Source organism: Copadichromis virginalis, linkage group LG13 (assembly GCF_057382275.1).
Source record: "Copadichromis virginalis isolate Kocher_CV1m ecotype Utaka linkage group LG13, C_Virginalis_male_GT1.1, whole genome shotgun sequence".
Classification (NCBI taxonomy): domain Eukaryota; kingdom Metazoa; phylum Chordata; class Actinopteri; order Cichliformes; family Cichlidae; genus Copadichromis; species Copadichromis virginalis.
Genome location: NC_140630.1, coordinates 28,699,448 through 28,724,411, shown reverse-complemented (window position 1 = coordinate 28,724,411; position 24,964 = coordinate 28,699,448). Strand labels below are relative to the sequence as shown.

At 41.7% G+C, this 24,964-nt stretch overlaps 1 protein-coding gene across 2 annotated transcripts in view; it reads right to left on the bottom strand.

Annotated features, from left to right (window-relative positions):
- The window catches only part of stk32c (serine/threonine kinase 32C), a 103,384-nt gene that overhangs the window by 18,210 nt on the left and 60,210 nt on the right, over positions 1-24,964 (bottom strand). For both annotated transcript variants that reach the window (XM_085478380.1, XM_085478379.1), the window contains exons 3-4: positions 17,161-17,312; positions 6,652-6,825 (exon numbers count right to left, since the gene is read on the bottom strand). In XM_085478380.1, coding sequence (XP_085334506.1) covers positions 6,652-6,825; positions 17,161-17,312 — 326 coding nt within the window. The remainder of the gene's footprint in view (positions 1-6,651; positions 6,826-17,160; positions 17,313-24,964) is intronic.

Sequence of the window (24,964 nt, the reverse complement as noted above, 5' to 3'; positions counted from 1 at the left end):
AGACCTGTAATCATGCCAGCTCCAGTCATGTGCTGGATTTTATACAGCCTGAAATCAGAACTGAGAGGACACCCAGTAGACCCAGCTCCCCTTTAGACCATTTTACTATAAGTAAGGTAATTATGGACTCCTCCCCCTCCGAATATGGCCGAAAACATTTGCCAACCCTGGCGTCATTAACAAAAACAAAAACTGCAGTGTTCATGCTAGAGTTGTTAAAATGTGCGTTTCAAAATGTGCTTTATAAGTTGTTGTTATTAGTAAAAGTGTTCGTGAGTTTAAGCATTTGCTAACTGTCTAATCTGCTCCCATAACAGCACCTCCCATCATCATAGTTTGTGGTCAAGTGGGAAAGACCAGGATTGGACGTGTACAGTATGTGTAGATGCTAAAGCGTGTGGGAGGTGTTTTGAAGGCTGATGCATGTGTGAATTACATGTTTGAACAACATGATTTGGACATCTGTGTCAACAAGCAGAAAATTCCTTCATTCCCTGCATTTCGGAGCGCGTGAGAGCACACTCATAACTGATCCCCGGGAGAGGTTTGTCCAGAGGGACTAACAGGTCTGTCTGCACATGCTTATTACACTGAGCACCCAAGCCCTGGACATATCCAGGAGCGCGCGCACACACACACACACACACACACACACACACACACACACACACACACACACACACACACACACACACACACACACAGCTTGACATTTTCCAGCCCTTCAAACACTCCACGGGCAATTAACAGAGCGCGCACAGCTTATTTAATTATGCCGTACATCATGCTGGTGTGGAGAATACATGCGGTCTACAGAGAGCATCTACATACCCCACAGGACACGTGTGTTCACGGTGACTGTGCGACTGACGTGAATATCTGCTAAAACTCGTAGAGGGGAGCGGAGGTGGTGGTGCTGCAGACTGATCCAGCAGAACAAAGCAGGAGGGAAAAGCATGCATGTCCACAGGAGGAATCCCTGCACCAGTGCCAGCTACAGCATCGTGCCACGCTGTTTGAAGTACGGAATTCACTTAATGTATTTTGCAGCAATCACAGAGACATCAGTCTAACATGAAGCTGCATGCCAAGTGATTTCTTATTTTGAACAGGAACAAAGCAATCCAGCGTGAGGTGATCTAACTTGCAGAGTGGATAAAAAAGGAGAGAAGAGAGAGAAGGGATTCTCCAATTCTACTTCCTTTCTTCTCACAGGACTAATTTTACCTCCTTGGGCATGGTGGCAGCTGACTGTTGCTAGGAGACCAGAGACCCCCCCCCCCTCTTTTTTTTTTCTTCAGTTGGTGCAACAAAATAATTGTAGAGTATTCTCCTGTCAAAAACTTCCAGGGTAGAAGAAACCTGTTGTGCTGGAGGAGGGCACTGATACAAAGGCACTAGATTACGGCACACACACTTGAATCAATGGCAGAAAACATGACGTTAAGAAGAGGACGAACAAAACACTGAAGCATTTTTTAGCTGCTATTTATAGCCACTTAAAATGTATGTGATGAAGATGCTTTGCCAACTATACAATGAGGGGAAAAACTCTGGCTTCACTTTCAGAAAACACTTGCCATCTCCGTGAGGCTGCCAGCAGAAGTGTAATGATGCATATCTACTGCAGACAGCCATGTCTGAGAACCTGAAGAGAGCCACAGATACATATCAAAGAAGCCGTACGCATACAGGAAGAGAATAGCACCGTCTCGCTTCACTTCGGCACATGCCCAGAAACTGTTTTCTGAATATTTGCTGAGGAATGACAAAACACAGCTTGAGGGGTTACCTAGTCACTCGGAGCATTGAATATCTACTAGCAACTAAGTGATAGGTGTCAAGCAAATCCTAAACAAGGCTTTACTGCTATAAGGTAACCTGCAGAGACCAGAGAAAGCCGCATCAAACGTCATCTTGTCAGTCTGAAACTTTTGACCCACTAGTTTTGTGTGCATCACAATGTATTAAAAATGAACTTTAGATTGCACGAGCAGGAGTTTTAAGCTCAGGCTCCGGCTTTAGCTGTATTGCACAGACCTGAAGGTGACAAACCTCTTTAGCTCTTAGTGAAAAAAAGCAAATTCAATAGCAAGTCAAACTATTCTTTTCCTTCCATATTCTTTTATGTTATTGTTAATTCTGCTCCTTAAAGGTGTTTTTATTTTTTATCACGATGCCAAATATGATGTATGCTTCAGTGTATCAGTGCATTTCAGCATTCAGACGCCTCACATTAATGCGCTACCTTTACTTTAAACCAAATCTTAGCACTAAAATGTTTATCATCTATGATTTGGGGGAATTGCTTTTTGTCCCCAAAAGGGAGGCAGGTCTGTACAGTGTGACTATATACACAGATTTATGTCCCCACAACATAAATAACACACACACACAAACATGCATATGGACACACACAGTTGCTGGAAGAAGACATGCAGCCCACATAAGGTTTTGAATAAGGTTCAAACAGTTTTTCAGCCATCTGTGGCTCTAAATCTGCAGCCTGCAGGGATGCATCTCTTTCACTGACTGGACTGCACGCACGCTTACAGCTGCGCTCAGCATATCTGGACAAAGAGCTGTGTTTACTGAGTCCACTGTGGATGAAGGATGGGGACAATTACAGAGAAACCCACATGACCCATCCTTAGGTGTGCAAAGTAAATAAAAACAGCGACTTCAGCGCCTTAAAAAAGGTTATAATCTGAGCTCACACCAAGAATCATGAGAAACTGAATATAAAATATATATTTGCTTGTGTATGGCTCATTTATGCTTGTTGTGTAGAATGTAAACTATGGTGTTTCACAAAAAAATAACAGAAAATGGCAACTTTAAAATGAGAGAAAAGACAGAGACTGCATCTGTGATATCAGCTGTCCATTTCTTTGGTTTTGGAGACCAGACATCACAGTCGCAGAGTAACTCTCACTGAAAATAAGAAATCACACCATACTCCTGTTGCAGGGACACATAAAGCGGGCCTGGTTTAAAGCACAACCAGCTTTACTGCCCTTCTGGACACTAATGCTGAACATAACTTACAAAAAAAGCACTCCACAGAATTTTAAACTAGCCATCAAAACTATAATATAACTATATCTGACAACAGAACTGGACTTTTGAAAGCTTTCAAACTGAGGCACTGACTGAGTAGCTCTCACAGTAAAAGCTAGCTTGGACCACGGCTTTAAATCTAAATCTAAGTATATAAATGTACGCCATTCACTTTGTTTTAAGCCTTTCAGTCTAACGTGAAGGGTCTGGGTGGAAAATAAGGGGTTCAAAGCTCCGTATGACTCCACTTTATATCTCAGTCATAAAAGTAACGACTGAAATTTTAAATTTGATTTCTTTAACAAATGGGGGGCCAGGGTAATACAGCATAAAGTGGTTTTGAGTAACCTTGCTGCTACTGTTTGCACCAACTGTAAATGGGCGGCTGCTGTATCAATATGTTATATGTTATTAAATTTTAATTTCTCTTACAGGCCTCTGATAAAGTCAAAGCTGCACTAGGCTAAAACATAAAACAAAGTATTGCAGAATTTGAAGATGGACATCCTGCAGCTCTTCACTGCTCCAGGCCTCTTATAACTTCAGGGGGATTTTTAACACATTCTTTTACATTAAAATGATCTTCTTTTATTGCAATACTAAATTCTACTTTGTGCATTGAATATTTCTCTCTTTGTATTGCTTAAAAACTCTCCTGATCTAGTCTGAAAAGAGCTGTGATGGTCAAAGGCTGGATTAGATTTTCTGAAGCCTGAAAACAGACCAGGGGATGTAGAGGAGTCTGGTTTCCCCTCAGACCACTTAAACTGCAACATGCTGAAAGCAATAATAGATTTTGTTTTTTGTTGGACCACAAAACCCTGTTTCCAATCTGTGCTAAAGGGCAACATATATTCTCGGCCATACTGTGGCCATGAATATATAAATACATCAGATCTTGTGCAAAGGTGCTTTTTGTTGTAAGGTAAAGACACGACAATAGTACAGAGAAAACTCCAACAATCAGACGACCCCCTATGAGTAATTACTTGGTGACAGTGGGAAAGAAAAACTCCCTTTTAACAGGAAGAGCCCTCCCTGAACCAGGGACAGGGAATACGATTCAAAACCGTAAGATCCAAGTGGAAGGAGATGAGGAAGATAAATGTTGGGTCAAAAATATCCATCCTCAAACAAATGAGTCACATTTAAAACCTGGAGATCAACATATAATGCAAAGAAAGGGGCTGTGACTTTTTATGTTTAACCTTTCAGAGCAGAAAACAACACTCACTGGTGTTTAAGAGCGATGTGAGGCTCGACTCCTCACATTCAAAAATAACTGGAAATACTGCTGCAACGTGCAGAAGCACAACACAATGAAACAAAACCTCTTGAATACTGAAAGTTACAGACACAACCTTGAGCTGATCTTCGGTGTTTTTTCCCCACACAGGGGAAATTCTAGTTCGCTGTATCCAGTTAAGCTACGTGTTCTCGCTGGCTGGCCCTGCAGCATCTAATGTATTTGGAAAGCATTGCAAACGCGTCTTATGGGTGTATTTGGGAGTTTAATGCGTCTGTCTCTCTCGGGTAAACACGCTGTGAATCAAAACCCAGAAGGCATGACATCCAATGTCACGCTGGAAATGAAATGTTTTTATTTTCTTCAAGGCAAAAACTGGAGTGTCTGGGACACTGGTCAATTTATTCTTCTTTCAGTTCAGAGGACAAAAAAAGTCGCATACAATAGTAAACAGCAGTATATAAAATATAGTCATAAGCATTTTTACAATGTCATATTTTTGTACCTTTGTACACCACCACAGTGGATTATACATCAAACAATAACGATGTGATTGAAGTGCAGACTTTCTGCTTTTATTCAAGGGTTTTAAAAAAGGCACCAAACTAACTGTTTAGGAATTACAGCTGTTTTTATACACAGTCTCCCGTTTGTTTGTGGTTTCTGCCTGGTGCTGTGCTTTACAGCAGAGAGTGACTTTATATTGTGGGTCACATACAGCCCACTATGACCTAAAACTGGTGGGACCAGTGAAACTCCCCTTTCTGTCAGTGTAAAGTTTAGCTACACATTTATCCCCTGAGACATCTTATTATTCAATTTAATTTAATTCAATTTTATTTATATAGCACAAATGACCCAACAGTAGTCACATTAAATCCCTTTATATTAAAACATATAATATAAAGTAATATAAGAAATCAAAGGCCATTTTTAAGAAATGTTCCTGTAATAATTGAATGAAATCTGTCAGAACGACTCTTTGGGCTCAAATTGTAAGAATTTTAAAGTTATTTATTTTCCACTGTGGGAAAAAAATAAATGAAAAAAGCAGAAATAATAGATGGGGAAAAGAGGATTTTTTCCCCCACACTGTCATTTAATTGTTTATCTATTACTTATCTACTTTGGTGTAGCATGAATGGCCATCTTTATCAGTTGGAAAAGCTGTAACACTCATGAAAATACAGTTAAAAACTCTGTCCCACTTCACATTTTCCAAAGCTGTCCAGTGCGAGTCCTCACTGGGCCAATTCTGGCCCCCAGGTCTTATGTTTGACACCTTTGCTCTATAGCAGAGGTGGAGAAGCCCAGGCCTGGTGTCCTGCAGGTTTTAGATCTCACCCTGGATCAACACACCTGAATCAAATGACTAGTTCATCACCAGGCCTCTGAGAACAAGACATGTTGAGGAGGTAGTTTAGCCATTTAAATCAGCTGTGTTGGATCAAGGACACATCTAAAACCTGCAGGACACCGGCCCCTGAGGCCAGGAGTTCCTCACCCCTGCTCTATAGGGTTGGGATCAGGTGACTGACTTGGCCAGTGAATAATATCCAATTTCTTTGCCTCAAGAAACTCTTGGATTGCTTTTGCGGTATGCTTTGGGTCACCATCCATTTACACTGTGAAGCATCGTCCAGCCGTGCTGCTTCTATCAGCAGTCACATTATCAATAAACATTAGTGAGCAGGTTGCACAGGCAGGCATACACGCCAGTGGAACAACACTGACTCCACAGTGTTTGATAGATAATGTGGTATGCGTCAGATCATGATCTGTTCCATAATTCGTCATGGAATAATGAGGAAACAGACCTCATCTGGCTGTGGGACTGATTGAAAGTCAACTTTCCAAAAATATTTTGAGCCTCTGAAAACAGGAGACTTTGAATTCCTGAGCATTTAATTCAATACTTTTGTTCAACCCTCTGAATTAAAGTTGAAGGTCTGCACTTTAATCACATCCCACCTGTTTTAATTAAAATCTACTGCAAAATCACAAAATGTCTAATTTCCTAAATAATTATAGACCCCACTGTGCACACTTAGGCCTTTTTACTTGACTTTGTCTGCTGGACATATTTGCATTTCTCTATGCACATAGATATGTTTGTTATTTCCACCTCCAAAACCTTTACTCCACTGCAATCTTGCAGTTCTATGCAGAAAAAAAAGGGTGCAGCTTTAACTTTGCTTTACGAAACAACCTTCAGAAGGGTTTGAAGGGCAAATTTATGAAAGAGTTTTCCATATAAAAGAACACTTCATGCACTGTTTATAGCCATAGACTTTTCAACAGCTTGAAAGCTGCTGGAGGCCTTGAAATGAAATGAAAAGAAATACCTATGGATGATGTGCTGGCTCTGCAGGTAGTCCAGCGCCAGCGTCATCTCACAGAGGTAGAGTCTAACTGCGTCCTCGCTGAACTGGACGTTCTGCTGCAGGTGGTAGCGGAGGTCTCCTCCCAGCAGGAGGTCCACAACCATGAACATATCCTCCTCGTCCTGGAACGAGTACCTGGGTGCAGTGGGATGAGACGGCCCTCAGTCACAGCCCAGTGTGGGAAAACATATGCTGCGCAAACAACCGCAAAGACTGAGCACACAAGACCGCAAACATGCTCAGTATGCTTTTCATGCAGGACACAGAGTGCGTTACATGTGCAAATATTATCAGACACACGCATGCTGATGAGAAGCACGAAGGGTCGGCGGACGAATCTGCACAGAAGCAAATGCAAACATGCACAAATATGGCACATGCACACCTCACAGCCACAACATAATATCCATGCCAGCTGTCGGACAGAATGCAAAAACAGAGGACGTCACTGTCACATCAAAGCTCGACAATAACTTAGCTCGTCACCTGCTACACATTTTTTGTCAATCAGGCTTACTGGTCACGCACAACAAATTAAAACACAGCCTCTTAGTGATCCAGGTGGGGATTTGTAACAGTCCACTCCACAAATTCAGCTTCAAAACATTAAGCCACACCGGTGAACACAAATGTTTTTGTACAACAGAATCTAATCTCTCATCTGAGAAAAATAAAAGCAGAATAATATCTTAATAGACCCGGAGAGGAGGGACAACACACCAATCCGTGGTGAATCCTTCCATCAAACTTGGCTTAATGTGGTTGCCGCTGAGCCAATTCTTTACTTTCCCATTAAAGTTCTGATGCTGTGGCGATACCATTTCTTTTTATAGCTCACAGGTTCCCTCTGTATCTTTGGGCTTGGCTGTGAACACTCATTGGGGGTGGGGGCATTCTGATTGCTCCTATTCAGGTGCAATTTCCTGCTGCTCCGTGAGAGAGAAAGGGAGTTTGCTGCAGAGGCTGAAATCATTCAATCTTATCCACAGAAGGAAAAACCCATTTGCAGAACTGCTGGCTTTTTCTCTTCTCCTTAAAACACCACACGATTAACTGATGAATCACCCTCGACATTCATGTGATAGGATAAATTAAAAAAAAAAAAAGAAGAAGAGGTGCTGCAAAACAGGGCAAAGAAAGTTTCCAATACACTTCCGTGCCACTGCAGCCTGCACTCAATAGGAAACGACAGCAGAGCCACCCTACATCATGCACAGTACACAAAGCTGCCCTGACCTGTTTAAGATTAAACTCCCCAAAACAAACAAAAAAACTAATATTGGCCTCAGCAGATGGCCAGCCCTAGGATGTTGTTTGCTTTTGGCAGGGGTTCCACACTGTCACCTTTTTATCACCTCATTGTCACAGCCCGATTCCTCAAACCCAGTTGACACACGAGTGTCCGCTGAGGTGGCACTCGCTATCTCAGCGTACCACAAAACTTTCAGCTTCCCTCGTCCACCGCTTAAATATCAGGGCTCCTGAGAGAGAGAGAGCGAGACTGCAGAGGCTTGGACTGCTTGTCATTTCCTTCCCCGCTTTCACTGAGGTGACACGGAGATGTCAGATACAGGCTGACAACTGGAGCATATGAAAAGCTCCAGCACTGACAAGCCTTGTCACCTTTAAGACTCTCACAAAGCACGGGATGGAGAAGAAACACAAACGGTTTTCTCTCTCTTTTTCGTTAAGGGGGCTTTGCTCCAAATAAACACAGTGTGAAATCCACAAATTCGGCAGTTCTGACACTTTAAATAAAAGCTTCTCCTGCTGTGAAATATGATCTGAGCTACCCTGGAAAGGAAAGTGAGGTGTATTAGTTGAAGAGCACTTGTCTGAAGAGAGTATTTGAAGACATCCATCCTTCCAATTTCCTTTCTGGCACTTGCTCCGGTCTTGGTCGCAGTGGTGGCAGCTTAAGGGGTGAGGACGCGCCAGCCAAAGTGCCGATAGTGTTTGTGACTTTGCAAAAGGAAAATCCAAACAGGCGCGCCAGCTTCACAGAGCGATCGCCCTGCTGTAGAGAAGAGAGGAAACTATGCAGGGCTTGAATATTTCGCCTGCTTCATTCAACTACTTCTATTTATTTTTATGCGTCAAAACCGAGACTGCGTTAAAGGACAGAGAGTTTTGAAGTCGACTTGGGCGCCTTGAGCTAATATTTTTGCACAAGATGCAGTTATTTGATCGAATGTTCACACAAAAAACAAATTTAGATTTGGGAACCTTTAACTCTTTCATATTTGTCTTGGAGACATTCACTGTAATATAGCTACGGTCAACATAATGTTTAACCACTAATCTCATTTTATGTGCTTCTGCTGCACTTGAGATGAGGATAATTTATTGAGCGCCGCTCTCCTAATGAGCACAGAGGAATTGCTGCACAAACCCTCGAGTATGAATGAATGCCTAGCAGTTATTTGGGAGAAGAGTCTAGGGAGAGCCGTGACTGTCCAAAACCACGAGGAAGGACATGCTGGAAATGGCCGGGACAGGACTAGGTTGCCACGATTGCGGGGACTAAGAGAAGAAGGTTAGCCGGCTGGAAGGAGTACAAGGAACAGGCTGAAATAATCAGGCCACAATGACAAATGAGCCCGGGGAGGCAGGGAGGAGAGAGGGAAATAGAGAGACAGTGGAATGAGTTTTGAGGAAAAAGCTAGAGTGAGGCAAGAGCTTGTGATTCTGTTGGCTCTAACCGCTCTACAAAGTTTCGATGGCCTACATAAAGTTGATGATAGAGATGGCTCAAACTGGCCGTGTGGTTCAGTCACAAGACTTTTGCATGGTCCTTTGAGGATTCCAATGGTGTGAGTGAGCACTGCCTCCAACAACTCACCTTAAGACAAAACACCTCCACTGGCCTGCTTTCACAAGGTACACTTTAAATCCTATGCCCTAAAAAAAAAAAGTTCTTCTTTAAGAGTAGTGTGTGTAGGGCACTTTGAACAAAAGTCCCAAGTCCTTTAGTGCTGGCAAGTCTAGGACGAAATAACCTTACCGACCGCAGTAAATGCTCATCATCCAGTTTTCTTTGGGCCACATTTGGCCTTGACTTATAACTTTGAGTCAGGTTGAGTCTGGCTGCCTCAACTGAACCAAATGTCAACCTTATATGAGCCAGATGTCAGATGTGTTGTGGCATTTTGGTCAGATCTGGCCCACAGATGACTTGTCGTTACCTACATCTAGTCCAGCTTATCACTTACAGTCAGATATAATTATTATACTTGTAGAAATCTATATTCAACCCGACCACATTACGGCAAGACCACAAAACACTCGGCAGAACTGAGGCATAAGTGCCAAAAGTAGCCCAGAATAGGCCCAGATGTGTCTGAGTCTGCATATTGCCTGGAAGCATGCTTTATTAAATATGGCTCAGCCGCACCAATGTGACCACTTTCAATACAAAGTGATTGCAGAGGACACCTGTGGGGAGGCAGCCTGCCTTCCAACAATCATGACCCCACTCAAACCGACTGTAGTCACACAGACTGGCGAAGGATTGCAGACACACTGCAATCAATCTGAGTCAGTCTATGCTGATAAGAACTTGTCTGTTAAGCGTCTCTTTGCAATAGGGGATTCAACTCAATTTGCTTGTATTCTGATTATATTCCTATATAAAAGCAGGGTTGCTGAGCACCCATGCAATTTTGCAGTTAATCTTATTGCTGTTTTCTTACTGTCTTGATGCGCCGAAGTCGCTTTGAAGAAAGAAACTGACTGCAAGTGGCTGCGAGCCTAGTCCCCATCTTCAAAGCAACCATTTCAAAGACAACAAGACTGTAAGCACGCGGTTGCAGCAGTCTCCGACCACTGCTGTTTCTCGTGTTACTGTAGCATTAGAGAAAAGATCTCGCAGTTCGTCTTTTATGATGATGATTTAAAGACTAAAGCCCCTCATAGGGCTTGTTATAACTGCTGACTGGAGGTGTAGAGGCTAATTTGTTCCATGGCCTCCCGAGGCCTTGTTCCATCCAGGTCTGCAATCAATATTCCTAATGGAGGCCGAACAGGAGAGAGCACATCCATCCTCGGAGCTGCTCTCGCTTGCTTTATATGACTCTGATGGAGGGAAGGATGCATGAGGCAAAACACTTCACGCAGCTGCTCCAGATGACTCACCCTTGTTTTGATTTTTCAACCTTTTACATTCTTCGAGATGATCCCAAGAGAGTGGGGAAGCTCTTTGACAACAGTTGCCGTGATGTACGTCCATTTGGTCACTGGTGCATCTCCTTAAGGGAGAATTGGTTGGAGCATTAAAGGGAAAACCAAACATTTACTATGATGTACAGACCAGGGGATCAAATTCCTTTCTGCACCCTACTGTTAGTTATTCTCTGCTTCAGGGTGGGGACCCCTGCACTCTGGAGTTTCCAACATTGCGAGTAAAAGAGGAAGTCGGCATCTTCTCACGGTTTGCAAATCCTTACAACGATTTATGTGGATTTGGAGTGTGCAGCAGATGATAGTTAATTTTTCCTCCTTTAAGGTAATCCATTCAGCGTACCCTTGACTCCTACACATCATTTCTATGCGGCGAGGGAATGGTCGCAGCAATTACTGTGGGCTGCAAACTTGACATCCGCCCAGCTTAAAGCAGTCTTCCCCCGGCTGATGGGATTCAGTGTGGGCTTTCAGAAGACCGCTTCTTAATGAATTTCTTGTGATGCTACGGACGGAGCGGTTCAAACGCACAGGAGAATTCAACGACGTCTCAATGAAAGCGAAACCTCCATTTCCTGACGCAGCGTGCCAGGCTGTGTAGGTATCAGCTGGAGGAAACCTAACAAATCCTTATATTATGCACATCTCTCTTTTTTTGACAAAACAACCTCCTGTCTTCATAATAATCCCCCTCCTCCTCCTCTCTGTGTGATTGTGGAAGTCATCTTCATCTGACAGGCGTTTGGTGGATTTTCCTGCGTTTTTTAAGACTATCTGTTTGCCTCCCTCCTGGCACAGTATCAATAAAAGCACTCCTGTGAAGCTTATCAAAACAGGCGTTTCTTGTAAGCTGGATCTGTTTGTGTGTTTGTTTTTTAAAAATAGGCATTTCCCAAAATGCCCTCAGCTGCTCTATCACATATGCATTATTAAAGCACCGAAGTGCCCAAATTCCAAGGACCAGAAATCGTATGGTTCTGTTTGATAAGCCTATGGATACCAGCAACTGTCTGATCAGCCTACCCACACAGGGAACCAATTATTTTCTTAGCTATACAGTAAGGTGGGAGACAGGAAGATGAGGCAGACGTCTCATCGGTCCTCTCTCATTACCTGCCTGGCTGAGATGTTGCATCACGCAGCAGCTACAGTGGGGCAAAAAAGTATTTAGTCAGCCACCGATTGTGCAAGTTCCCCCACTTAAAATGATGACAGAGGTCAGTAATTTGCACCAGAGGTACACTTCAACTGTGAGAGACAGAATGTGAAAAATAAAATCCATGAATTCACATGGTAGGATTTGTAAAGAATTTATTCGTAAATCAGGGTGGAAAATAAGTATTTGGTCACCTCAAACAAGGAAAATCTCTGGCTCTCACAGACCTGTAACGTCTTCTGTAAGAAGCTTTTCTGTCCCCCACTCGTTACCTGTATGAATGGCACCTGTTTGAACTCATCATCTGTATAAAAGACACCTGTCCACAGCCTCAAACAGTCAGACTCCAAACTCCGCCATGGCCAAGACCAAAGAGCTTTCGAAGGACACCAGGAAAAGTATTGTAGACCTGCACCAGACTGGGAAGAGTGAATCTACAATAGGCAAGCAGCTTGGTGTGAAAAAATCAACTGTGGGAGCAATCATCAGAAAATGGAAGACATACAAGACCACTGATAATCTCCCTCGATCTGGGGCTCCACGCAAGATCTCATCCCGTGGGGTCAAAATGATCATGAGAACGGTGAGCAAAGATCCCAGAACCACACGGGGGGACCTGGTGAATGACCTGCAGAGAGCTGGGACCAAAGTAACAAAGGTCACCATCAGTAACACACTACAACGGCAGGGAATCAAATCCCGCAGTGCCAGACGTGTTCCGCTGCTGAAGCCAGTGCATGTCCAGGCCCGTCTGAAGTTTGCCAGAGAGCACATGGATGATACAGCAGAGGATTGGGAGAATGTCATGTGGTCAGATGAAACCAAACTAGAACTTTTTGGTATAAACTCAACTCGTCGTGTTTGGAAGAAGAAGAATACTGAGTTGCATCCCAAGAACACCATACCTACTGTGAAGCATGGGGGTGGAAACATCATGCTATGGGGCTGTTTTTCTGCCAAGGGGACAGGACGACTGATCCGTGTTAAGGACAGAATGAATGGGGCCATGTATCGTGAGATTTTGAGCCAAAACCTCCTTCCATCAGTGAGAACTTTGAAGATGAAAGGAGGCTGGGTCTTCCAACATGACAATGATCCAAAACACACCGCCCGGGCAACAAAGGAGTGGCTCTGTAAGGAGCATTTGAAAGTCCTGGAGTGGCCTAGCCAGTCTCCAGACCTCAACCCCATAGAAAATCTGTGGCGGGAGTTGAAAGTCCGTGTTGCTCGGCGACAGCCCCAAAACATCACTGCTCTCGAGAAGATCTGCATGGAGGAATGGGCCAAAATACCAGCTACTGTGTGTGCAAACCTGGTAAAGACCTATAGTAAACGTTTGACCTCTGTTATTGCCAACAAAGGTTATGTTACAAAGTATTGAGTTGTATTTTTGTTATTGACCAAATACTTATTTTCCACCCTGATTTACGAATAAATTCTTTACAAATCCTACCATGTGGATTCATGGATTTTTTTTTCACATTCGGTCTCTCACAGTTGAAGTGTACCTCTGGTGCAAATTACTGACCTCTGTCATCATTTTAAGTGTGGGAACTTGCACAATCGGTGGCTGACTAAATACTTTTTCGCCCCACTGTAAATGGAGCAGTTTATCCGATGCATACAGGTGCATCGCAAAACAATCCTGTCACGCACAGATGCTCACAAAGCGTCTGGTAAACTGGGACAGAAATAAACTTGCGATAGAGACTCAAGCAGTAGATTGATTTGCTTTATGTGTCACTGTGTTCTCACATCCAGCTTTCAGGGAAATATCTGAACTTTCTTGTGATTAGACGTTTCCGTCAGTCCAGCGTAAATCCAACTGCTTATTAAGGAAGGAACTAAACAAACCTGTATTTGAAGTAATCTTCTGAATACAGGTTTGCAAGAAAACACCTCTCTCGCTCTCTAAGCGTCAGAGACGTCTGCAAACCTGAACGCTTGAAAACATCAACGCAGCTGCTTAAGTTCAGGGTAACAGCTGCATCCAGACATATTTACACATATCTGCCTGTCATATCATCTAACAGCAATGGCAACAGCCTGTTGACAAAGTACTCCTGCCTTCTGGATCCCTCACTGTTACACCTTTGTTTGTCTGTCTGTTACTGCACTTAGACAAAAGTTAGACTGCCTGAAACATTTCATGGCATTATTAGATTTCAACACATCACAAAAACAACTTAAAATGCTCAAACGGTAACACTGCATTCAAGAATCCCTATTGATCCAACCAACAGTCATCATTGGAACTTCTTTCCAAGAGTGACTCGACAAAAATAAGTCAGACGACTGTAATTTTAGTTCGTGGGCCAGATACAGTCTCATCTCATAAATGGGTCAGACCATATAACACATAACAGCTCTTTTTAAAGCAAGCTGAAATCATAGGTCAAGTGAAAGATCCTCCTCCTTTAAAGATCTGACAACTTGTTGGCTCAAGACTTTAGTGTGAAACTCTTGAGCCAACCCTCATATCTTCATATTTTGCTTCCAAGAAGCCAGACTTTCTTAGCAATAGTTCTTCAGGCTTCCTGAAGGTCATTTTAAGTGTTTCACCATTTTTTCCAGCAACATTTTTATTTCTTCCTATTATTATTGTTTTGTTAAGCCAATTAACACTGAGCTGTGAATCATTTATTATAAAAAAGACAGATGAACCACTGTTATGTCTACACATAACAGACAACTTGGCAAATAACCGATTTGAGACATGGTCTCAGTGAAATGTTGGCTGTCAAGAAGCCATTTTTAATGAAGAGAAACAGGGAGAAAAGACTGAGGTATGTCAAATTACACAAGGATTACTCTGATAGTCAGTGGCAACAGTTCTTATGGAGTGATGATTCAAAATTTGACATTTCTGGTTCAAACTGCTGTCAACATGTATGGAGCAGTGTCTACAGCCATGGTAAAACAGCGGAGGCTCTGTCATGGTTTGGGCCTTCGTTTCGGCCTGTACCGTTTTCTCCAAAAGCTGATGAACGCAGAAAAATCCCATCAGATTTTGATCCACTATGTACCATCTGGAAAACATCTGACTGGCAACAGCTTTATTTTGCAGCATGACAATGATCCCAAACAACTGCCAATGCAGTAAAAGCATACCTGGAAACGCACACTGGAACTTTATCAGTCATAGATCGGCTGTTCCAGAGGATTCTGACAGAGAACGGAAACAGAAGGCGGCCAACATCCAAAGAAGAGCTTTGAATGTCCTTCGGGAAGCCTGGAAAACTATTCCCGAAGACTACTTAAAGAAATTAGAAGAGAGCTGCCTAAGAGAGTTCACGTGGTGTTTTAAAATAAAGGTGATGATAGGACCAAACTGTGCAAACTCTTTTTCCTCTTAATTGCCCCTTGGGGATAAATAAAGTCTCTCTGATTCTGATTCATTATATTTACATGCGTTTCAATAAATCTGGACCCATTTCCTGTTTTCCTCACAAAACAAAGAAATGGGGGGCGGCACGATCCTGTATTCTCCTCATTTAATGACTAATCCATTTATAAAACAGATAATGAGCGGCCCGAGCTTAGCAAGTCCAATTTCAGCAGCGTGGCTCAGTTTTTTCAGCTTCATTAAAGCTGCTCTCATTACATGTACTTTACAATTTACAGATCACAGCTGAAAAGCACCAAAAATTCACATGTACGTTTTTGTGACTGAGCAGCAACATTTACATGTTTATTATTCAAATCGCTCGTCTCGATTTACAAACACTTTATTGTTTTTGGCATAATCACAAATGAATTCTCAACACATTTTATTGGAGCTATTAATGACCTCCCTGCAATTTTCACTAATGTTTCCAGTGGAACTCGTGTTTGAGTCTCAGGGTGTAGAGTAACTAAGACTAGTGCTCTTGATTATATTTTAATATGCGTGGAAGTGACAAAGCTCAATTGGCTTCCATTAATTAGGAGCAGAGGCAGAAACTGCTCGCAGATGAAACACAAACCGTCCGCTTGCACGGATACCGCTACAGGTCTGCAAAATCTGTTTACAAAATCATCCTCAACGTCCTAAAATAACACGTGTCAAAGATAATGGTCCAATTAGAATGAAGACTTATGGCGTTTTGAGTATAGGACCAATTATACTTGGAAACGAGAGGAACTGCTCGAGTATGAGTTTCTGTGTGCTCCCGGTGAGATGGACAGGCCATTTTTTTGGAGCATCTCAAATGCAGAGAGAGGAGGTGTGAAACTTCTCAATCCCACGTAGCCACAAAGATACAGTTCAGCATGCTTGTCACTAATGGGTATTTAAAACAGTGCTGCTTGCAGAGAGAGAGTGAGGGTGAGCTGAGCAGCACAGCCAGAACTAGAAAACTAGAACACAGAAGGCTTTGGCAGCCATAAACTCCTGCAGGGAATTATAAAAAATAAACAGGCCTACTACTGTACGCTCATTAAAATGCCCTCAGTTTGTTGTAGTGAAGTAAGAGTATCTAGCAGGCAAATGCATTCTGCAGATTGATCTTAAATCATTCACAACTTGGTAAGGAACGAGCCCCGGACACGGCTTTGTCTCGCTCCGCGTAATCAATCCATCACGGAACGTGGGAATATTCTGGCAGCGATTGCTCGGAGACGACGAGCACGTGCACAACCGCTCTACCAATTACAGAGGAGCAAAGTGCTTTGTGTAATACGGCGTGAATGCCGTGCCAGGTCCCCAATTACATTTAGAAATGTGTCCCGCCCGGAGATGAGCATTGAATAATGAACGCAGCCTCCATTCACCCACATATCATACTCGAGGGAAGAGTGAGGTCATTTCAAACCACAGTAATTATCAAATGTGTGCTTCATGGGCTCAGAGCCAAAATTAATATCCCAGAATATCTCTCTGCTATAAATCGTTTCTTAAGTTAATAGCTGTTGGTTTCTGAAGGAGAATTTGTTCAAGCTTTAATTAAACTTTTTTTTTTTTACCCACATGCAACACATAACATTCAAACAGAGTGCTTCTATTTAAAGGATGCGACAGATTTTTACAGCAAGCGTGCACACGTCTACTGGGAATCACTTGAGGGCGGACGCACGGAGCGCACAGACAGGCGAAGCAGGCAACCGACACAAACAGAGCCGACCACACTGAAAGTGTAAAAACATAGGATAGTCACCAGAGATTTACTAAAAAAACATGTTCAATTTCCTGTAGGATCTCAAGCTCTCTAAAGACGTTTCGGACCTCATCTCTCTCTATGCACTGCTGTTTGTTCATGTACTTCATGGCGTACATCTTCTCGGTGTCCCTCTTTTGTACAATGCATACCTGCAGCAGGGAAAGGACAGAACAGAGGGAGGGGGGGGAAAGGGAGAAGAGACAGAGAAACAAAATTGGGCACATTAGTACAAGATAATATAAATATTTAGCTGCTTTTCGTGCAGGTGTACAAATGCGGTCACGCTGCTGTGCGAATAAAATGTTTTCTAAACAGCCTACGGCATCATTCAGCTGCTGATTAACGCGATAACCTGAGTGGATGCCCTGCACTCATAAACCGAGCAGCTCAAATAAACTTCATTTTCGAAAACACGGGAGACAACAACAGAAACCACTTCCAAACAAATCACCTCATTATTTATTTAAACACTGATTACAGTTTTTTCTTTTTCTTATCAGGAAGTATCAGTGAAGGGTCAGGAACAGGACAGGACTCCAGAGGGGTCGCTACAATAACATTACAGCTTGCAGTCATTAAAAACAGATCACAGAGTCCTGCTTAGCAGGTCACCGCTGGACTTTTATCTTCTATGTTTTCTGCCTGTTTTTTCCAGTTTCATCTTTGTATAAAACTCACTCCAGGAAGACTGATTTAAAGCTGGTGAGGAGAGAAGGAACACATACAACATTCAATAACACACATACCCATTACACGTGTGCTGTGTCATAGCAGACTTGAAGACAAGAAATCAGAATCAGTCCTTTTGATGTGGCTTTCTAGCCGTCTCCAAAGGATGGTGAGGGCTAATTTGCATGACTGTTGAGCAGGGATGCCACCAACGCGTGACGCCGTCAGTAAAATGCTTAAATGAGCCGGAGGGTGAATACACATTTACAGTAGCTTCTGCAAAAATATCGCCTTTCTTCAAACCGAATTCTTCTATATCACACGAACATGAAGCCTGCAGACAAATATGCTAACTTGGCGGCTCACCCAAGTAATAGGCGACTTGTTTTAGCATCTTTCTTAAAAAATGCTTTTATTTTGTCATCTAAAAAAAAAAAAAAAGACATGATATCCAATTGTATAATTCCCTTGCTTTTATCCTGAAAGCTCAATGTTGGCTAACCAGCTACCCAATGCCCTTCCCATCTCGTGGTTTCCCTATTGGCTGGCTTCATTGGTCAGGTTGGTGAACTACTTCTCTACATCATTTAGTTTTTTAGCTTCAGGCTCCCTTTATCCAGAACTTCCAGCCGGTGGAGAGCTGCTTCATGTGCTACAAAAAGGAACAAACACAGTAAAGTTGGATTAAATCTAGGGCTGAACGATTATGGAAAATAATCTAATTGCGATTTTTTGCCCCAATATTGCGATTATTTTTTAAGGTCTTTGTCTTCTGTATTATTAAACAAAGACAAGCAATACATCATATAGTATGGCCAATACTATATTACATTAATTTTAAACTGTTCTTTCCTGGAAGACAGACCTCTGTTATGATGACATGAGGTGATGCATGAATTGATGACTGACATTTTTATTTAACTTCTTCAATCACAACAGTATATTTGAACATACACAATAGTTTATTTTTAGCTTACAAACATCTGAGCATAAAGTGCTGACAAGGAACCCTGGTGTAAACATTAAAATGAAAGTCAGTACAATGTGCAGATTGCAGAAATATACATAAACAAAATCAGTGGCTTTACCACACTCAGTTTTTCGACATCTGTGAACTACTAGACAGTCATTAAATTAAAAAATAATATTAAATAAATAAAACTAATAAATAAAAAATACACACATCTTACTGATCTCTGCAGTCAGTAACATTACACATAAAGTGCAAACATAATAGCAATTGTATAAACACACACACAAACACGCCTTTAAAGTTTAAAGGCGTGAAATTGGACGGTCTAGTTCTGATTAGCGTCACCGCTGTCTCGGTGGAGTTTAATAAACTCGGCCGTCTGCTTCTTGCTATCTAAAATATAACCAGACACTGGTGTAAATTCTCGACTGTCTCATACTTCTGTTTAATAAGTTTTCTGTTTGACGTTTAGTCAGCTGTGTGAAAACCAAGGAGGAACCCACCCGGGGGATTAATAAAGTTTTATTTTATCTAATCTAATAACTTTAATCTCAGCCAAACCGATTTACTCACGAACAAACAAAACACTGAAAAAAGCCCAACAATAACATTTTTAGGTTGTCTAAGTGACTTATATATTACGTTTAACCCGAGCAGCGAAACTCCGCGGTGATCTGAAAATGATGTGCCGGGAGTTGTGCCGTTCTCGGCCGCATCAGTAACCCTCGAGCTCCCGGCTAGCTGTCGAGCTGGTGGGTAGCAGACGCCTCTGAAAACGTCGAAGCACTTTTGCAAATATGGGATATCTTGATAAACCGAGCAGATATTTGATGTTTACACAACTACTTTCTCGCCTGAAAATATGTTAAAAGTTTATTTTGTGACCCAGAAAGATTAGTATGAGTAATTTTAAAACTTAGTAGCGGCCGCCATTGTTGGAAACTGGAGTTTGGCTGGGCCGCACTATGAATTCTGGGATATGGTAGTAATTTGGACAGCCTTCGGCGCGTCGCTGTGACGTAATCGGTCTACAAATGCGGCCTCAGGAGGATGCAGCCCATGAATTTGGACATGTCCAGAGTATAATCGCAGCCTTTGCGGTTAGAAAATTGCACTTGATCATGTCGCGATATTATCGCAAATGCGATATATCGTTCAGCCCTAATTAAATCCATTATTTGAGAGGAGCCAGCCTCACCTCACTGTCACGATCTTTACACATAAAAACGGAATTCATTAATTGGAATGTGGGTACTGCAGCTCGATTTCTATTAGAGACCGTCGTCTTGGTTTTGTTTATCTGGGTTCCAACAAATGTGTGTGTGTGGATGACAAAAAGACCCGGCACAGGGAGAGTATCACAGTGGCAGCAGGTCAGCAGGAACACCATTACTCATCCTTGTAAACACATTTAAAAGATGTCAGCCTTGTTTTAAAGCCAAGGAAGGGGCCGGGGTGGAATATGATTACCGACCACCTACATTTAAAAATGTCCTCTGGTTTTCCTCCTTAACTGGATTTCTTCCAACAACATGGCATCTTGTGTGCATGCTAACACAGTGAATGTGAAACTTAGAAAAACCACATAAATCTCAGCATCAGTCACTGTCCAACTACCTAAAGGACAAAATCTAAGCAGCTGTTTTGGCCACCGCTGCACTGACTGTAACATTTGCCAACCACGTGAAGCATTTAATGCTAACCCCCCCTCCCTATTTCTGTTATAGACACTCAGCCATTCCTGGATTGAATTGTCCACCAAGGATCTTCTCGCAGGTCTGCTCGTTACAGTCAGATCCACACAGATGGCTGTTACATAGCACTCTGGCCCTGATGCACTGCAAAAAAAAACACCCTTCACAGCATTTTTCTTATTTTTTCAGTCTTAGAAAACAGAGGGAAAAAATGCCAGAGGGAAGAGAAACTATCCCTCGCCTCCATCCAGATGGATGTTTGTGCAGCTGTGCATGCTGCAACACTTTTCACAAATATGATGATACCGTCCTGAAATGAGTTACCGAGCCCTTCGCTGCTATGTTTAAATTATGTTTGCATTACAAACAAATAAAGAGGCTTCAAGAAGCTACATACTTCTGCCAATGAAATAAGGGTTTTTCCTCTTGATTTGCTGGGAAAGAATGATTTCAAGACTGAACACCAAGCTTAATGAGGTGTTAAAATAGACATTATGTGAACAGTGACAGGAGGAAAGCCATTACTGTGTAAAACATCATCTACTTAATTGTACTCGTGGTTTCCCCTGGAGCACAGAGGTCTGACTCGCTGCCTCTCCATTTGCTTCCATCTGGATCTTCAAGTTCACCCCCCGCCTCCCCCCCTCCCATCACGCTCACCAGCTCATCGTAGCTAACATTCATCAAACCCTTTCTTCGTCTCCTGTTTGTTTGCCAAGTCTGCTGTTATTGTTAAAACTGTTGGTATATTACTGCACACCAATGTGGAATACAATAACATCAATTTCAAGACAGAATTTCAAAAACATGATTTATTAAGTTTACTACGGTTTGTGTCACAAAATTTATTCAGTGATGCAAATTTTAAAGTTATTTAATTTTATTTAGTTTTGTACCTGATGTTGGTTTTATAGAACATAATTAAACAGACAGTATAAAGGCAGCCACATTTCGTTTTGAGAAAGCCGTTTCAAAAATGGAATCTTACTTATTAAAGTAGAAAAGATCAACACTGGAGAATAGAAACTAGATGTTTGCGTTTCCCCTCGACTCCACAGTGTAGTTACTTAAAAGCCGTTCTATCCTTTTCGTAGGTTTTTAGAGATAAAAGCGGGATTTTCAGATGCGCTTACACCGATTCTTTCTTCAAACAAGAAGCACAATAAATTTTTAGAGATACTCTAGACTTCCTATAAGTGTTATTAAAGAAAGTGCTGCTTCTTCTCTTTTCCTTCCCCCCCCAAACGGTCCCCCATCCGCAACTCCTGCACAACATGGCTTTGTGTTCAATACCGATCATGTAAACAATACACAGAAGTTCGTTTAGCGTAGAAAAGGGAAAAAAAAAACGCTTTACAGAATAAAGCAAAATACATTTTAATATCGCTTCACCTGATTCAGTTCCATATCGAAAAGGAGTGAGAAGAAGTGCACGCGTATTTAATCCGACCCCGTTATCAATCAATATTTATTCAGCTTCCTTACTGATATGATCTGCAGAAATAATAATGATTTCTAATATAACATATACACCACATTATACAAGATATCATCATGTTTACGTGATGATGTGATCTGATTCAATCTGATGTGATGACTTACCCAAAAACAAGTGTTCTCATTAGTTTACATATTCCAAGTGAAGCGTGTCGAATGATTAAAATTATCAGTAAATGTGAAATCTTGAGGTCTGAAGTCTTGACTGAGAGAACAGTAAAGATGATGAATGGCTGTACACAGCATGTGCTCAGTTAATGACAGCGCTGATTAAGAATCGTGTGCTTTACATTTTTTCACTGGTTTTGCTGGATGTGCACTTTTTTTTCCAATGTGCACATGAAAAGCAAAAAATAAAATAATACTGTAACTCCTTCTCTTTCAGCTCCGTCCAGTTTCTGTGTTTATCATATTTGTGGGATGTGATGCGCTTGGAGACTGTTTTTGCTGCTGTGATGCAACATTTCAAATGTAAGTGGTCTGACTGAAATCTGTTCTCATGTTCAGGGTTGAAAGGTCACCAAAGCAAAGCAAGTGAAATCTCAGAAATGTTCAGTTTCTCTTTACATTTTTTACTTTAACAATATTTCTACGGCACATTATGTTTATAATGTACAAATTGATAAATATCTCAGGTTCACAGCTTGCTGCTTAGGACCGCAAGGTTTACAGTTTTGGGTTCATGTATAATCCATCTGCAAAGAGAGCCGACGGAGGCACAGGGGGAGCTGAAGGTTATAAATAGTGTCCGACTTTATACATGAAAAATCAGTTTGCATGGATGTTTTCCTCATCACGCTTTTCTGTGCTGACCATATTCTGTTACCCTGCATTGCACAAAGCTACTTTGAAATGTATTTATTGGTGATTGTGTGTCAGTATCGTAGAATGTAAAAACACAACATTTCCAAACCAATCAGATATCAAATTATCAGTCATCTTCCACTACCCTCGTGTTATCTGGAATCCTCAGGAGCCGGTCAGCGGAGTGAAATGATGACTTTTAAAAAGGATTTATTCATTTATTCATAGAGTGTATTAGCAATTCAATGCATTAGACCAGTTTAGTATGGAGCAGAAAAAAGTGACAATTTGGAGACGAGAGGTGTGAGGTGGAATGTTTTGCAAGCTATTTGCATATGAATGGAGACGTTTTCACCTAGAATTAAATCAGTTGAGATGGAAGATCCCCGCAATTGCAGAGTGTGGGACTGAGGTGCCATAAAGAGATACCTTCTGAGACAAGTTCTCTCAGAGCAGTCGTGGACACTCATATGTTCCTAATTATTCTGTAACATTATCTCTAAAACGCTAACGGTCGGTGTGAGTCAGCCTATCGTTAACACTGCTGGCCAGGCTCTCGTTAAATTCTAATTTAGGAACACCTGCTAGTCAGACTGCTTTGAATATTTGTCAGAGATAAAGGTCAGTTTGTTTTCAAACAAGCAGGGCGGAAGAGGGGCAAATCTGAGGACGGTGCCAGATCTGTCCGCTGGCTGGCCAGCTGCGCATCTGGGAGAAGAGCTGGCTAATAAATTGGCACAGCGGCCACGTCAGGCTCTGGACTGACCAGCCTCCAGCCAGCAAGAGTCATCCAAAAACAAAAAAAGAGAGAAAAAAGAAAAGAACAGTGCTGCCTAATAAATGAGTCCCAGGAAATGTTACTTCAGCATAAACAAAATGATCAGGAAACTTTAGAAAGCATTTCGTGCACACATTTAAACTTAAATATCTATTTAATCTGCTTCAGTGGCACTGCCTGGACCGACAGCAGCTGGCTGGAAAATGGCAACGTGTTTCCCAGCCTTATTTAAACTTCCTAAAACTGAAAAAGTAACAGAAACATGCCTGTGGATCCTTTAGCAAAAACTAGCACAGTGGAGAGTTTTTGGAAGCTTTTACTTTTATCTCAGACACAGTTTTGGAAGACATGTTGCTGGGTTTTTGATGATGCCGTTCGGCTAAATCTATCGACGTTCAGATAAAATGATAAAAATCTGTGTGGTAGGACTCGACTTAAGCGGTCAAAGAAGTGCAGGAGACTGATGCTGTCCAGTGTAGCAAGTGATTTAGTCACCATTCTGTGGCCCAAGAATATTTACAAAGAAACAAATAAGAAACTCAACTCTATAATTAACTCAATTCAAATAAACATAACTGAACTTAAATCAACGGAAATTAAGGTCAAACTGCACACAGCTACACTGACCTGAACCCTTCTTCTGAAACACCTGAGTTCGTCTGCTTAAATAGTCCCCTTAATCAAACACTTTCTCCTCTGGACTATTCCATTCAGTAGGTAGGTGAGATGAACATGATTATATTCATCCTCTACTACTCCTCTTGACTGGCAACATAAACTCTGGTGTAATCAATACATATCACAACATTAAATCTATTTCTTTATAAACCCTTTAAAATCAACTTTATTAAATTATAAGAATTCTTCCCCTCCTGCCCTTGGTCTCTTCCTGTGACCTCAGATGAACCCAGAAGGTATAAAGCAGGAAGTAGAACTACATTTCCTCCTTTTGCTTCTGGAAGACAGGTAGGTAAAGGTAAGTTCAAACAATACAAATTAACAGTTGAAATAAATAACATGTTAACTTAACAAACTTGTATGAATTGATTTAAACCAAGATGTTATATTATATAATCTGTAAAAGTGCAGAACATAAACCCGGGATAGTAGATGTTTGCCTATTGCAGATTACATGTGAAATATGGTTAAATCAAAACAAGAATGTTAACTAAGAATGTAGACAAATGGTCTTCTCACCCACTTTGTCACAATCTGTATTAAAAGTGCCTTTGGGGTTGCTCCCTACAGCAGCAGTCACATAATTGACTTCCCCAAACACTATGGCTCTTAGTCCCAGTCTGCTACTTCCAACTAATTCTAGAGAGTCTAGAGTTTAATTTTTAAATTCAATCTATTAGGGCTGCTCAATTAATCGAATTTTAATCA